At 52.0% G+C, this 16,097-nt stretch overlaps 1 protein-coding gene across 2 annotated transcripts in view; it reads right to left on the reverse strand.

Annotated features, from left to right (window-relative positions):
- Window positions 1–951: 951 nt before the first annotated feature.
- Window positions 952–16,097, reverse strand: part of TMEM131 (transmembrane protein 131) — a 185,995-nt gene continuing 170,849 nt past the window's right edge. The window contains exons 33-41 of one of the 2 annotated variants that reach the window (XM_027554633.1): window positions 12,928–13,055; window positions 8,507–8,631; window positions 8,168–8,317; window positions 5,827–5,947; window positions 5,045–5,166; window positions 4,861–4,957; window positions 3,987–4,084; window positions 3,250–3,410; window positions 952–2,005 (exon numbers count right to left, since the gene is read on the reverse strand). In XM_027554633.1, coding sequence (XP_027410434.1) covers window positions 1,721–2,005; window positions 3,250–3,410; window positions 3,987–4,084; window positions 4,861–4,957; window positions 5,045–5,166; window positions 5,827–5,947; window positions 8,168–8,317; window positions 8,507–8,631; window positions 12,928–13,055 — 1,287 coding nt within the window. In that variant the 3' untranslated portion in view covers window positions 952–1,720. Of the gene's footprint in view, window positions 2,006–3,249; window positions 3,411–3,986; window positions 4,085–4,860; window positions 4,958–5,044; window positions 5,167–5,826; window positions 5,993–8,167; window positions 8,318–8,506; window positions 8,632–12,927; window positions 13,056–16,097 lie in introns of both variants that reach the window. The other variant, XM_027554632.1, reaches the window with a different exon arrangement.

Consider the following 16,097-nt stretch of genomic DNA (forward strand, 5'->3'; position numbering starts at 1 on the left):
TGAAAAACCCAGGTAACAGCAGACGCTTTGTGCTTTTCCCCTTTCCACATGTTTCTCAAGCCTGAGGATGAGGGTCCTACGGGGTCAAAGAAGGCATCTGGGAGTTTCAGGTGATTCTTCCAAAGATGCAAGTTTAGGATCCCTGAGATACTGACTGAGGTAAGGTTTGCCAACAAAACCTTTTTTTTCTTTCTGTAAACTAGGGTTTGTGTGACGCTCAGTGGGTCAGCGGCTTTGTAACATCTTATGAGTTGCTGTGGTGTAGAAGAACCCCACGCCTTAACTGCGTCTTGATTTTGCCCTTGCACAGAAGCGCCTGCTAGGCAGATGCGGGTCCAGGGCCCAGGTCTTCCGTGAGCCTGGCACGCCTGAGCTCTGAATGAACAGGAAGCTGGTGTCAGAGTCTCAGACAGAATACGGAAAAGGCCAGGCTCAGCGTCTCTCCAGACGACGCTTCAGCTCCACATGCTGACCTTCATGGGGAAGGCTGGATTTCTCTGTGCTGTGACTGACCCCACACAGAATGTTCACATTTAGCATCTCTGGTTACCCCAGCAGAGGCTGGCTTTACAGGCCAGGAAAAGGATGACAAGAGAAGCCTGCTGAAGCAGGCAGCACTTTCTGAGAGATTAAACCAAACTCATGTGTTACGGCCTGTGGAACCTGCCCAGTAACTGTGATCTTTACAGGCACCACTTGGAGGAGCTGTGGGAATATGAAAACTGGAAAGGGTCGAGCACTTCTTTTTAGATGTGTGAGCTTTTTTTCCTCTCAAGGGCCTTTAGGGAATACTCTGGAAATACTCAGAATTTAATTAGGCCACAGAGCTTCCAGCCACAGTAAGTCCAACTCCACAGAATGAGGCACTTGATAGAATGACTTACTTTAGTGTGAGACAGCTCCAACAGATGCATATTCTGTGTTTAAAAAAAAAAAAAGACACACAACAAATTCAAGGCTTTTGAAAAAAGCATCATTTATTTCAAAGTACAACATAAAGTTGTATTTTTAAGAAATACACCTTCAATCTTGTATCTCAAGACTTGGCGATGTGCATTTCAGTTTATCTTGAAAATAAATTCAGGTATACAAATGTTACATACCTCAAGTACAAACAGCACAGAAAATGCATATGGTCTCAACCGAATGTTTTAACATTCATTCACTGTTCTTAAAGTTGACTTAACATTTCTGTAATCTGCTTTTAAACCGAGACAGCCTTATTTTAAAAAAATACTCTGTATTTTCAGCACAAAGTCCTCATACATTTTTAAAATTAGATCTTGGCGTATAATATTGTGAAATTATTAAAAAACCAACCTTGGTAATTTAATAAAATTGTCACATGCCAGGACTTCTGAAATCAACTTGAGTTGTCACCTTGCTGTAATATCAAATTGGTGTTCACACAGACAGATAAGGTGGGAGAAGACAGGTGGTGGGCAGCTGATAACAGGTAAGGTTTTCAGATGTACAGGTCTTACTGGAGTTTGTGGCTGAGTCCAGACTTTTCTCTAAAAGCACAACAGCAAATCTCGTATTATCATAATTGCAAGAAAGATCTGAAAGAAGCGAGTGGTGTAAGCCTGCCCTGCAGAGATGAGGAGGGTGAGGAGTGGGCAGCAACAGCGGGGAGAGCCTTCAAGATGTCTCGGAAACGGGCACGTCACGGTCTAGACCAGGGGCCACCACCGTTTTATTTTTCTTTTTTTGCCTAATTTCAATTCTCGTGAGGGAAGTGCGAATTCGACCAGGGGTCTGAGCTCCTCCGTCCGATGGTGGGGCTCCATATCCGCCAGGGGTTGTAGGTCTGGCCCAGGTCGTCGGTGGGGCTGGCGGCAGAGGGCGCGTGAGCTGCCGGGGTGCTCTCGGGGCCCATGAGGCTGATGCTCGGCAACGCGCTGGTGGGGCTGGTGAAGGGCAGGGTGCTGTGCAGGCTGCTGGACCAGATGGAGCTGCTGAACGGAGTGGACGACCACAGGCTGCTGGTGCTGCCAAGGATGGGCTGACGAGACAAAACAGAGGACGCTGAGCATCAGACGTGAAGGGGCAGATGGCAGAGCGGGGAAGGTAAGCTAACGACGGGCTAGGACACAGGCTCCTCTCACTGTCTACTTTAAAGTGGATGTTTCATACACACAGCCGCCTCAGCACCTGAGCAGATGGTTCTGAAACTTTAAAGGGTGCCCACCACAGCCGGGGCTGAGCACAGCCCACCCGTTTCAGAAGGTGAAGCTCACGGGGCCGTGAGCCGCCCCGCCACCTTTGCAGCACGTGGAGGAGCTGGGCAGGTGCACCAGCAATGAGGAGAAGGCTGCGGTGTCAGCTGCTTAGACTCTTTCATGATCCCACAGACTGAAGCCCGCCGGGCTCCTCTGTCCCTGGGATTCTCCAGGCAAGAACACTGGAGTGGGTTGCCATTTCCTCCTCCAGAGGATCTTCCCGACCCAGGGATAGAACCCAAGTCTCCTGCATTGCAGGTGGATTCTTTTGCCCTCTGAGCCACCAGGGGAGACCCATCAATAATGGCCTGAAAGGTCTCAAAGGGTTCTACCCCATTTTAAAAGAACGGTTAAGACACTTGGGAGAACTGAAGCCAGAATGATTACGAGTGCAGACAAACTTCGGAACTGGTGAAGTTAAAACATCTCCTGGTCAAACCTTGCACATCTAACTGAGTCTTCCTGAGGATGAAGAAGTGATCACAATGGGATCCTATTTTTCTGTCATGATTTTGTCAAAGCTGAAACCAGGAGTCATTTACTCTTTGTGGCACATGACCTTTGCAGAACCATTTAGCCGAGAAATAAACAGATGCACCTAGAAAAAGCCGGAGTCACGGGGCCTCCCAGGACCCAGTGTGTGCCGCGCTCAGGCGCCGTCGAGACACGGGCCTCCTGGGACCCAGTGTGTGCCACACTCAGGCACCGTCTGACCTGGAGGTGGCGGGATCCGAGAGGGGCCCCCAGTCACCCTGAGTCTAACTTACAGGTCGGGAGAGGCTGAAATGAGAGACTTCAGAGATCAAGCCTCAGCGTCTCAGCCTTCCTCCTGTAACTTCTGGACCATCTCGGCTCTGAAGAGAACTGATGGTCACTTTGGCAGAAATGAAGACGCAGCAGTGGACAGGATGAGCGTGCCCATGCCTTCACACTGCTGTTACCCTTCATCTCTGTCAGCGTCACCCCCAGGGACAGCGGCAGCTGTGACGCTGCCTGAGCAGGCAGGCCGAGCAAGCCCAGGACTCACTGTGGCCGTGTGGGTCGGGGAGCTGGAACTGGCTGGCCAGGAAGGGCTGGGCTCTGTGGCCGGCGAGTCCCAGAGGTAGGAGGGGCCGCTGCTCAGCTCATTCCAGCTCCTCTGTGAGGGCTGATTGCATGATCGCGATAACCCGAGCTTGCTGAACACTTCTGGAAGAGAGGAAGGAAAGGCGAGTGTGCGCTGGATCCGGCCGTGCTCCCGGGGCAGGTCGGGTGTCCTCTCAGGGGTCTGCATCGCACCCACTCCAGCAGCCCCCACCATTCACGGTGGGGTGTCGGGGGCACCCCTGCCCATGACCTCAGAACCTCACCCACGCCTTTCACTGGACCGTCACGTGCAAACACCATCACAGCTAATGGGAATTCTAATTCTCAACAGCAAGAAAAATAAGGAGCTCCAGCGTAGCCAGGAGCCACCTCTCAGACACAGAACTTTCTTGAAGCTCTGAAGTCAGGTCTGCAGAACATAAGCCAGTGGGGATCCCCACTGCATGGAGCAGACCCACTGCACCTTCAGGCTGGGGTGTGGGGAGGGGCCCGTCCAGGACAGGGCAGCAGAGACAGACCCACCTCCTGGGAGTCAGCCCCGTGCCCACGCCTACGGCTGACTGACAGAGCTGGCAAGGGAAATGCATCTTTCAAACACGTCCCCCAGACGGCCACCACAGTCTCCTCCCTCCATCTGTCCATGGCTCACTAGTCATGGTCCAGGGTTTAAACACTCACCACCAGTTAGGTTAAAAGAATTCCCAAAGGCTGAGAACGAGTTGAGGGGTGTGAAGTCAGGGCTGCTGGGGTTGCTCACGGGGCTCCACAGACCCGAGCTGAATGTTGGGAGAGAAAAACACAACACACAAGAACGTGATGGTCAATGGAGACAGACCCAGTGCTCACAGCTGCGCGCATGGCAGGCCCTGCTCCAATGGGCGCGTGCGTGTCACAGACAACAGGGAGACCTGGAGATTGCTCCGTGCCCGGAGGGCCCAGAGCTCAGGCCACTCTGCCACAGGTTGGGAGCCTGGCTCAGAGCAAGTGTTCTGTGCAGAAAAGAGGTATTTCTTCCTTATTTACCTTTAAGTGATGGAAGATTTATTAAACTGTTTCAAATCTAGGATTCGTTTTCTTGTTAGTATCAGGTAGGTGAACCTGAGAGTCTACTTGAAGTTTTATTATTTTACTGTGGGAATGTTATCCAGGCAAGTGAACCGAGGCAGTGCCTGCACACCACCAGGCCCCTGTGGCTGCTCTGGGTCAAAGCCCGACAGTGCAGTGACTGCCTGGAGTCTGCTCCTGGGCCCTTCCTCTCACAGTCTGCTTCCTCTGCTTCTCATGGTGAGGTCACAGCCTTTCCACAATGACCATGACAACGGAGAGGGACGACAAGAGACTTAGAAGGCGGTCACACACCTGCCCCCTCCGCGGGGGTGGGCTGTGTTGCGGGTGCCTCCTCCCCTGTCAGGGGGCCCAGGAGGGAGCAGAGACCCCCACCAAACATCTGCTTGTCATCTAGGGGCCTCAGAGCACACGAACAGCTGGAAGATGTCAACCCAGCCTGAGAAGCCCGCTTGCCTCCACCCCGATTGAGGCGGGCCGGCCATACCTGTCTGAGCCATCGCTGTCAACAGGAGTGTGTGAAATGCCAAGGCTGCTAGAGAAATCTGTTTTGCTTGAAGAAACTTTGGCAAAGCCGTTCCCACCTGTAATAACGGGCTCCGAGTCAGCGGGAGGTATGTGCCCAGGCCCAAGGCCCAGTGGTGCCTGGTCTCTGATGCCAAGCCACTCACCTGGGCTCTTGTCATACCCAGCCGTGACCGCAGCGAAAGTGGGGTTGCCATTCTTGCCCGGGAGAGAAGCGGCTTTTGTCAGTTTGTGTTTGCTCCCGCTTGGCTGCTTTGCTTTAGAGTCGCTGGAGGGAAGAAGCAAGGCGAGAGTCCCTCAGTCCTGCTGGCACTACCCCCACTCCGGCCCCGGCCGTCCCGGGGACTCGTGGCCCAGGGGCTGTGGCTCCAGCAGGGCTGGGGGTGGCCAGCCCGAGACTCTGCGGTCAGGTGGAAAGTCAGGGGTGTGGAGAGAAGGGAAGGAAAAGAGCCGGGGCAGCCCTTTCTAGAGGGAACAAGGAGCGGGCCGCCAGGCAGGAAGGGCCGACCACGGCTGCCGCGTCCCCGTGCCGGCCGTGGGTGAGGAGCCCCGGCCGGGAGGACGCAGGGCGGGGAGGAGCGCAGGCCCTCAGTCTGCGAGCGGCACCCCCCGTCAAGGCCACGGTCACACTAACGGTCGGGCTCTGTGCCTCCCGTGTGCTCGGCTCTTGCAGGCCCTGCCCTGTCACTGTGACCTTCACCCGCCACAGGCTCAGAGCAAATGACCCATAAGCCTGTTTCCTCGACTCTCAGCACAGCTTGTGGGGCTTCATTCAGGATGTGCTTTCTGGCTTCTGAACCAGACCCTGACTCTACGGGGCCGCCCTGAGGTAAGGGCTGGGGAGCGGGGCTGAGCCTGCACAAGGCGGGATGGCCCTGCAGCCTCTGAGGGTCCCCCCGACCCGGCCCCAGCTCGGCCGCGAGCCCACCTGCCCGGGCTGCCATGGACGATGCTGCTGTAGCTGCCCCGGGACGTGAACGGGCAGGGTGCGGCGGGCGGTGAGGGGGAGGTGGGCGGCGGCGAGGTCTGGCGTTGTTTCAGGAAGATGTCTGCGTTGAGGGTTTGCAGAGAGAGTTTATAAAGACTATCTGTAGCTGCAAATTAAAATTAAAAAGTCTCAATTGTGACATTTCGATTTTTAGTCTTAAAAAATAGTTGCTTTTGATATTCTAACATCAAAGGCAGTGATGCAAAGCCTACAGCTTTCACGTGTGCTGTTTCTCTGCCTTTTGCAGAATCTCCCACGTGACCCAGCTCTGCAGGCCCTTCCTGGGGGGTGAGGCCCCTCCCTCCTCAGGCTGGCAGGAAGCTTCCCCCTGTCCGCAGGGACGGGCAGGTGGAGTCTCTGCCTGGACCTGGAAGACCCTGGAGTACCACACAGGTCCCAGCCTCACAGGTGTGGGGCCGGGAGAGCACCCCAGCTCCCCCAGGGGGACCCTTGTGCTCCGTGGGCCTGCCAGGTCCCTGTTTTACAAGGATACTCCATTTCTGCTGCCCTTTAAAGCACAGCTGTTTCAAAAATTTTAAACAGAAAATAAGACAGATTCTGCATTCACTCAATGGAAACACGTAACTTATCAGAAACAGGTACCACCCTGCATGTCCGTCACGTGTGCCCTGGTGCTGTGACGCGAGGTGCGAGGAGAGGGCTTGGCCTCCACAAGCTCAGTCTCTGGGGGACCCTACTTGCCCAGTTACCCTGGCACGACCCCTCTGGCCGAGCATCCCGCTTGTCTCTTTGCCCAGCTCAGTGTGTTGCCACCCTGGTCCCTCTGGCTGGCCTTTTGAGCCTCCAGAGCAAGGACGGGCTGCTCTGCTCCCTACCCACCCGGTAGGGCCTGTACCCCTCACCCTCAGAATCCAGCTGGCTCTGTGGGTGGTTCCCCTTCCCTCCAGCACTGCGTGCCTCTCCCAACAGGCAAGGGGCTGGGCCCAGGTGAGCTCACGTGATCTTGGTAGTGTCCAGGCCCCCGTCTCTTCAAAGCCCGAGTTAGTTTTCCCACCTTCAGCTGTGCACCTGCCCTAAAAGCTCTCCCCACGCTTCCCCCACGGGGCTGGCCCCTAGTCACCTGCCGTTTCCACCTGTCCCCTCACCCTCGCTCGCTGGAAGAATCTCCCCTCCCCACCTGCCCGGATGTCTGCTGACCCGACACGCACACTGCGTCCCTGGAGAATCCCCCAGGCTTCGCTGGGCTTCACACAGCCCAGTGAAACCGGCTCCCCGGGAACATGGAGTTTACTCCCTGTGGGGAAACGGCCCCTGTCACAGGGTACAATCCGAGCACCAGCGTCCTGTTGAAACCTCGGAGGGGATCTAAGGACCTGAGAGCAGCAGCCTGGACCCTAGGATGACCCAGAGACTCGTTCAACTCATTTCTTGAATGACCAGGGATTTCGGACTCTCCCTCATCTCAAGCAAGAAGAAAGTACTAAAAAGGCTCCAGAAAGTTTCATAGCAAATATGGGGCTGCAGGTTTTAACCCAGGGAGTGTCTCTTTTCAGGGAGTATTTACACAGGCTTGTGCTCAACGCCCACCTCACCCAAGTTCTTCGCCCTCATTCAACTCACTGGCCTCCCATCACCCCTCTTCTCTAAACCTCCGTGACCTCTAACCTGGTACTCACCCCAGATTTTCCCTTTGGCGCAAATGGGCCCAATGGAGTCACTGTGATATGGTGGCTGAGTGCAGACAGATCAGCCCTACAGAGCTGACTGCCAATGCCCTGCCCCCCGGCCCTGGCTGCGCCGGTCTCTCCTCTTCCAGGTCCTATCTATCTAGAGCCTGAGGGCCCCCACCCTGTTCTGGGAGACAGTGCTCCTGCCATGATTTCCTGCAGGCCAGACCCGGGGAACAAGGTCAGGAAGCTGGTGAGAAAACTAACGCCTTCACACGGCTGTCTTCGGAGAAGATGCGGCAAACTGGGAACAAAGTGAATTCTCACAAAAGGGGCTGCGCTGTAGACATACGAGGAACTAACCAGGGGCCGGGATGCCAGGCCTTCTCCGGATGGTTCACTGCTCTACTGGAACTTTCCATGTCGTACAGAGGGAAGCAGGTGGTGAAGCAGCTCCCTGAACTGTCTGACTGCTCTGCTATGAACGCTTACTCTACGGCTGATCACACTTTAGGCCCTTTACCGACGTGGCTGCTGGCTGCTACAAACCGGCTCCGGCACACAGACCCTGGGTCTCCTTTGCTGGCAAGACGCCCTGCAGTTTTCCCGCCCAGACCCGGATGCGCTGCGGCTGTGGGGAGCACCGTACTTACAGCTGCCGGGCTTGTGAACAGGCACGGAATCCCACTCTGGCGGTGGAGAGTCTTTTTCACCTTCTGAGCTGCTGGTGTTGCCTAGTTCTTGACTGTTTGGGAGAAACTTTGCGAGGGCAGGTGGCCTGCTATCCACTAACTTACTTGTACCTGTCCAGAATTCAGAAAAGAAAGCCATGAGGGAGGATCATCCCTTTCTTGGGGCCAATTTCAAAAAACCTTCTGATGAGAATGAGAATCCACCTATGCCCGACGACTCCTGAATACTGTGAACTCACAACCAACAACTACTAGTACAACGAACTGTTAGGCCGCCTGTACGACGAGAAAGGAAAATACCTTTTGTTTTCTGGGAGTTTCGTGGTTTGGATCCACTGGTCAGTGTAGTTGGAAGAGGAATCTTGGTTGGGAGATTTCGGCGCTGTTTGCTTTCCAAGGGGGCAGTATACGGTAGCTCTAAGCAACTGAAAGACAACCACGGTGGGACATTCAAACACAACGCTTTGTTTCAGGGCTGAGAGGAGAAGTCACTGATCCGGCTACAATCTCAACAGCTTCTTTGACTCATTTGGCCTCCTGATGCATTATCCACCCACCGTCCTGAGGGCTGGCTGCCTTCCAAGCACTTCTAATACTGCTCAGAAGACATGGACAGACTTATCCTCTGCTATTCTGACAGCAGACAGGGAACTGAGGTCCATTATTTAATAATGTGTAATGGGTCGGAGCACCTACCTCAGATAAGGTGTAGGAAGCTGTTTGTACAAACTAGCCTTGTAGGAGCTGCTAAGTGCAGTCATTCTGCTCGTGAGCAGGTCTCACCCCACCTGAAGCCTCCTCACCCAGCACCTAGATCCTCACCCAATGTGTGCACTGCCTGCAGGACTCTTGAATATGGAGACGCTGAAAGGTCTCAGACTTAGAACTGTCAAAGGTTCCGTGACTCAAAACTCTGAACCTGTTTTCCCATGGACACCATGCAGTGAACCAGGGCTAAATTCACCAGGGCTAGTTCCTGAGTGACCTACAAATCCCCCAAAGCCCACGGCAGGGCGGCAGGACTCTCTTGTTTGTCTAAGGTCTAGGCTGAGTGGGTAGGATAAATATTCTTCTCTATTCTTGAACTCAGGGTTCATCTTAGGCCAAAACTTAAATATTATTTTCACTGGTCTATTTAGAGTATATTACTTCTAAAATATTAAGAGGCAAGCTTAACATAATAAACATGTATAAATAGGACAATTAATTGGCTCTGAACTTCCTGTCAGCAAGGCAAAACGGGAGACAAGTTTAAGTTTTAAGGGCTATTTTTAAGTTTCCACAGCCCGATGAAGAAAACATTGAAGTCTGCTGAGAGAGAAGTGATCTTTAGGAGAAATGACCTGGGGAGATGGCCCACAGAGGCAGTATGGTGAGCCTTAGAAACACGCGAACCATAAAACCTTCACAAGTCGCCTCTGTGCTGCCCACCAAGATCACGAGGCCTTTCCGCTGACAGGAGCCAGACTGACGCGGCCCAGCAGAAGGACGCCTTTCAGCTGAGGCAACCCAGTGGCCCCTTACAAGAATTACTCTAAAAATCATCAGTGGGCTCTGGTGACGGCCGCAAAGCTGTCAGTTCGAGGCTGAGCTGATAGCTGGCTTTCCACTAAAACTTCACAGTTCACTGATCAATATAAACGTTCTTCAAGTGGGCAGTGTCTGGCATTTTCCACCTAAGTGCACTTGCTACCCCAGCCTCCAGGGGTGTCATTCCGACCCAGCACTCTGCCCCCCACCCCCTCCCAGCCCCACCCTTCAGGTTCTTAAAGCGCCACATCCTCCTTCCACTACTCCTCCGAGTTCACCCTCCTAGGGGGTAGCAGATCTCTGCTGGGCTCTGGGCCTGGCACTGTCCAAGCTAGCTCACACCAGATCGCAAATGTGAGGACGGCTCAGACTTTCTATATCCAGTGGCACCCCAGTGTCCATCACTAGCACATGTCCCCTTCTTTCAAAAAGGTAAGCAGATTTTATATATATATATATATATATATATAATGGTATATAAAGCATGATTTCATAAACAAATTTTAACAGAGGTGCTTTATAAACATTATATAAGGTAGTTGGTCAAAGGTCATTTTCTTTTCATTCTTTTGTTTCTTTATATTTCACAAATTTTCTATCATAAATTGTTGTTACATTTGGAATTAATATAAAGGCTAACCAAAAATCCAAAGGGCTCGGTTCACCCAGATGAGTAGAATTTTAGGTGGGCTAACGAACCGACATGAAAACAATGCACTGTTCATGGGTGAGCCTATTAGGGCTGCAGCTTTATACATCTGGCTTTCTCCTTACGATTGACAAAGACAATTTAAAAAGACACTTTAGAGCATATTGCTTAAACTGCCTTCTGGTAATGATCTCTGTTAACTACACACATCAAGAGGACGTGAGCTGAGACTGCCCTGGTGGTCCAGTGGCCAAGACCCTGTGCTCAATGCAGGGGCCCGGGCTGGATCCCTGGTCAGGGAACTAGATCCACATGCTGCAACTAAGACCTGGTGCAGCCAAATAAATAAATGAATCTTTAAAAAAATGTGAGTTCTCACTCTGCCTCCTGACTGGGGGCTGGAGAGTGGGCAGCTCTGGCTCTGGGAATACCAGCAAACTCCCTCAATACCCCCTGCAGAGTCACGGCATCAAACGCAGTCTTTCACAGATCCTCAAAGTCAAACCTGCTAACAGTCAACTGACTTCCTAGAAAGGTCAGAATACAACAGAAGTCACTGGAAGAAGGATGAGAGGATTAATGCATACGTACAATCTCTTTTAAATGTACTGAGCTCAGGCGTCAAGGAGAATAAACGGTTTCCCCATGGTGACAATCACCTATGGACTGGTTTCACTAAGATAATCCTCAGAAGCTGGGCTTTTAAACTTATGATCCTAACAATGACAGCACAACATTCCATTCTCACAAGATCTCAGGATATGTAAAAATTAAGGTTTTTCTTTCTTTTTTTTTTTTTTTTTAAGGTTTTTCATAATTTGGATTTTTCTACTTTAAAAACATAGTGAGCACTGGGAAGCCTGGCGTGTTGCACGCAGTTCATGGGGTCGCAGAGTCGGACATGATTCAGCAACTGAACAACAACGCTTTACAACATCTGGTCAGTCAACTAAGCCTGAAAAAGGCCTAGAAGAAGAATCTCTAGCCACTTGACTAGGGCTGTTATTCCTGTCTTGGGGAGCCAGAGTATTAGCACCAAAGTGCCTCAGGCTGATTCCCTCAGGGCAGAGTCAAGTGCCATTATTCCACTTTACTCTATTCTAACCACGCCAGATCCTTCTCGACAAGCTGTGTAGTTAGGCTACTTCAACCGACATTTGCACAAAAGGGTAACTTTAAGTATAAACACTCCATTACTAATATTGCCATGTACTGTGTTGCTTCTTAAGTTCAGGGACAAGGTTACATTTTTATGCAGTAACCACTAATTTCTGATTAGCTTCTGTTTCTACAGGACAAGGTGGCCCTGTTGAGTTAAGCTGTATCATCTAGGGACAGAGTCCAGTTTACTGGTGTTTTTGCAGAGTTCAAGCTTTATTCCTAGAATCTGAGTAAGAACAGACTTTCTGCAAAGCTATGGTCAGTTCTGATGACAACAAACCATGTCTTCCTTTATTAACGTATACATAATTCCCTCAACTTCCTGGGTTGATGTCCACTTATCAGAGAAGAAGGTCAACACTGGCTTCCATGCAGATGGCCATCTTGTACGATGAACTAGTACAGCACTGTCAGCAACTCTAAAACCAGGACTAGTTTATTAGACCCAAAGTTAATGGAAGTATGAAGTAACCTTAGGAAATAATAACCCAATAGTTCAAATCATTCATTTCCTTGGGGAAACATTTTGTAGGGCGCCCTCCCTGAGGGGCCCAAGAACCCTGGCAACTGTCTGGTGGTAATATCTGCCCTGAGCACTTTTTTTTCACAAGGTAAGAATGTATGTGCCGTGTGTTAAGTTGCTTCAGTGTGTCTGACTCTTTGCGACCCTTTAGATGGCTGCCTGCCAGGCTCTTGTGTCTGTGGGAGTCTTCAGGCAAGAATGCTGGAGTGGGCTGCCATGCCCTTCTCCAGGGAAGCTTCCTGAGGTCTCTTAAGCCTCCTGCGTTGGCAGGCGGGTTCTTTGCCACTAGTACCACCTGGGAATCACAGGTCAAGAATACATTTTTCCAAGTTTTACAGCCTGGAGTCCAGATCCCCATGACAGCCCCGGGTGAGTGAGCAGACCCAGAGCTCCTTTGAGAGAAATTATGGTCATACCTGCAGCTGGAACATCAAGTCCAGTTTTGGGCAGAAGTGAAATGGCTCTCTGTCTGGGAGCAAATCACCAACTGTATTTTTCTCCTCCATTCCTCCCCGCCCCACCCATATTTTGGCTGAGCCACGTGGCATGTGGGATCTTAAGTTCCCTGACCAGGGGTTGAACCCATGCCCCTCGCAGTGGAAGCAAGGTGTTTTAACCACTGGTCCTCTTCTGTTTTTACAAGTTTTAACTCTGCCTTTTGTATGTCTGACCTCAGAAGCATGTGCCTGTCCCTCCCCAGGCACAGTGAACGCTGGGCAGCAGAAAAAACCCAGAGGAACATAGCTTTTGTTGCAAAAAACCCCAGAAAAACCAGTCAAGCAGACACAACCATTACGAGTTCTCACATAACTCCTCTTACTTACACCTCATTTCTCTGAAGTCATATACTTTTCTTACCTGGGTTTCACATCTGCTGGGATTTCTTTCTTAACATTTAAGACTTTTTTGCTTTTTTGTTTCACTTGAGACATTTCGTTTTCATGTTTTTCAGGCATGGCTTGTTTTCCCTTTTGCTTTTCTGTATCCTGTAAAAAAAAAAAGTATACTTAATTGCTGAGTAAAATTAAAAATGCCTGATATAGTCCTAATTTGAAGGCAGAGACACAACACCAAAGATGGAAAAGATACATATATCACAAGTATACAAATGATAAGCTCCTTTCTTCAAATCGCTCTCAACGTGGTTCTGTCAATTTTCCAGCCTTTGATTTATTATAATTATGTTTTACTGGGTCTGAGTTATAAGGCATGTCACTTAAAATTATACTCACATCCTGACTAGAGTAGGAGGTGACAGTCGTAGCAACAGATTGATAGCTTGTTGTTAAGCACTGGGGAGCAAAGCCTTGCCCTTTTTACAAGAAAAGGCAAGGCAGGACAGCAGGATAGAGCGACACACTCCTGGTGCGCAGCCCCCAGGGAGAAGACAGCACAGGCGAAAGCGTGTCCCCCCCAAGTGTTCATGGTAACGCACGCCTGTTACAGTGTCGCGGCGGCTGGGAAGCCAACAGATGCACCATCCAGGGGAGGGGCCCAGCCATTCAGTCACTTATTCAGCCATCCTTCCCTGGTCGCCCCGCTGGTGTCAGGCAACGGGGTTACCAAGAGGGCCCAGTCCCTTCCCTCAAGGATGGTGAAGTCTAACAGGAGGGAGACACCGGACACAGATCAACTTGCGTCCACGCAGCAGTGTTCACTGGCTGGGACTGGAGCCTAGGAGCCATCCCGTCGGCTGAAAAGGCCACAGCCCAGGTGCTGCTCAGAGCTGTGCTGCTCGACGAGCCCAGCGATGCTGCCCCTGGGTCCCAGTTCAGGCGCGCATGGGAACTACACCAGGCGCTCCAGACTAAGGGGAGCCGCCGCTACACCCACCCGTGAGCCTGGGGACTAGTCTCTAAACAGGGCAGACACCATTCAGGCACTGGTGACCACCCTGGAGCCACCTGGAAAGCGGGCGTGCGCTGCTCACGTGCAGAAGACCACACACAGCATGGGCGTGAAGTGGAAAAAACAGAAGCCTGGTTCTGTGTCAGGGTGCACAGGGCCAACTGCGGGGAGACACCCTGGCTGAAGGCCAGAGCTGCTGCGAGCGGTGGAGAGCTCCCACCAAAGGGCAGGTGAGTGTCCACAAGACAGGGTCAGGCTGCAGTTCAGGTCACATAGACCCATCCGCCTGATGGCAGAGAGGGGTACAACGCCCTCCTGCCCCAGCACCTTCTGAGACTGTGCTGAGTCATGCAGGAAGTGTTCCGGGGCCACCCGACTCATGGAGAACTTTGCAGACCGTGAGCCCGAGGACAGGAACCTGGCCCTTCTGTCCACAGTTGTTTTTTCTTTTATTTTCATGGTTGTTTCTTAAGCGCCCACTATGCAGGTTCCCAACACGTGTTTGCTGAGTGCATGGGGAGAAGAGGGCTGGAAAAGACACACATGCACGAGCAAATGACCTGCCAAGCTCGTAATCTAGTTGGGAAGAAAACACACACGACAGGCGGATGTGTCAGTTACAAAGAAACAAGAGCGCGGAGCTGAGGCCAGAGCGCAGAGGGGCACGTTCCCGGTGGTCTGGAGGTTAGGACTGAGCTTCCACCGCAGGGGGCATAGGTTCAATCCCTGGACGGGGAAGTAAATCCCGCATGTGACTGAAAGCAACAGCAGCAGCAGCGAGCGCTGAGGGGGAGGAATAAAAACTGCTTAGCAGCGAGAATGGCAACAGGCATGGAGGTGGCCGGACTGGAGCAGCATCTGTGAGAAAGCACATGACGGGGCAAGAGCCAACGACCAGGAGGAAATGAATCACAGAGGAGGGAGGATGATGCCGGAGGGTGTGGGGGACAGAGTGCCGGCGGTGCTCGGCTGGAGGAGAGTGCCGGACGAGTGCTCAGGCGAATGCTGGAAAGGCGGAAAGAAGGCAAGCAAAGCTGGGGAGCAAGTCTGTGCTGAGAACGCTGTCCAGATGCTTGAAGTTCCTCTGCTGTTTTTCCTTTGTTACTGATGCATTCGCCTGTTTTGTGTGTGAAACACACGCTCTAGTTTCTTCCCAACTAGATTACAAACCCGGCAGGTCATTTGCTCGTGCACGCGTGTCTTTTCCAGCTCTCTTCTCCCCATGCACTCAGCAAACATGTGTTGAGAATCTGCGTGCTGGGTGCTTGAGAAACTGCCGAGGACAGAAAGGCCAGGTTCCTGTCTCAAGGGGCTGAGACCCCACTTGAGGACCACGAGCTGGCCGTCTGCTCCTCTGTAGCAGCTGGCACAGAGTGCCAGCCCCAGCCATGGACGGCGCTGAATGGGCCCAGAGCAGCTGCCAGGCCTCAGGGACGCACAGGCAAGGGCAGTGACAGGAAGTGTCATGTGCAGACTTGACTTTAAAACTTAACAGGTGAGGATGACACTGCTGGATATCTGTAAGAAATGATTCCTTAAGCCACTAGATTAAGACCGAAACAGAAATTCAGCCCCACAGTATTAAAGGCTCTATTTGGCTCATTTTACATTTGAAATATGGTCATTTAGAAATAAAAAGGTCCAAAGGGAATTACACCCTCACTTTTCCTCACACCTTGTAACACACGCTCTCCGACACAGCCACAGCAGTAACATCACCCTCCATCCACCTCGTGGCCATGGTGCCTAGGCATTTGGCAGTACGATTCCTGATGCCCACGACCCCCTTGGAGCTGAGCGTGGGGAGTGAGGATGCCTTTCTGGTGTGCTGGGGGAGTGCTCGGAGCTAGGGGGCCCCTGGGGCTGGGTCACAGCCACTGCTCTGCCTGCTCCCAGGGCTCACTGTGCCAGCGGCGGCACAACAGGACACAGCCAATATAATCAAAACAAAGTGGGGTAACTCCTTCCCATCCTTTTTTGATACTTAAAATCTGAGACAATTTTCATGAGCCAGAGTGGTTACTATTTCAGACAGACCCTAACTTTCCAATTTCTAACTATTCCACCTTATTAGCAGGCTTCCTGACCTGTCCCCTGGGGAAAGGAACTTATTCTCGCCCGGAGCTGTGGTGCCTGTGCAGGAGAGACAGGTAACCCGGGCGGGCACATGCCCCGAGCAC

The sequence above is a fragment of the Bos indicus x Bos taurus genome, chromosome 11 (genome assembly GCF_003369695.1).
Source record: "Bos indicus x Bos taurus breed Angus x Brahman F1 hybrid chromosome 11, Bos_hybrid_MaternalHap_v2.0, whole genome shotgun sequence".
Lineage (NCBI taxonomy): Eukaryota > Metazoa > Chordata > Mammalia > Artiodactyla > Bovidae > Bos > Bos indicus x Bos taurus.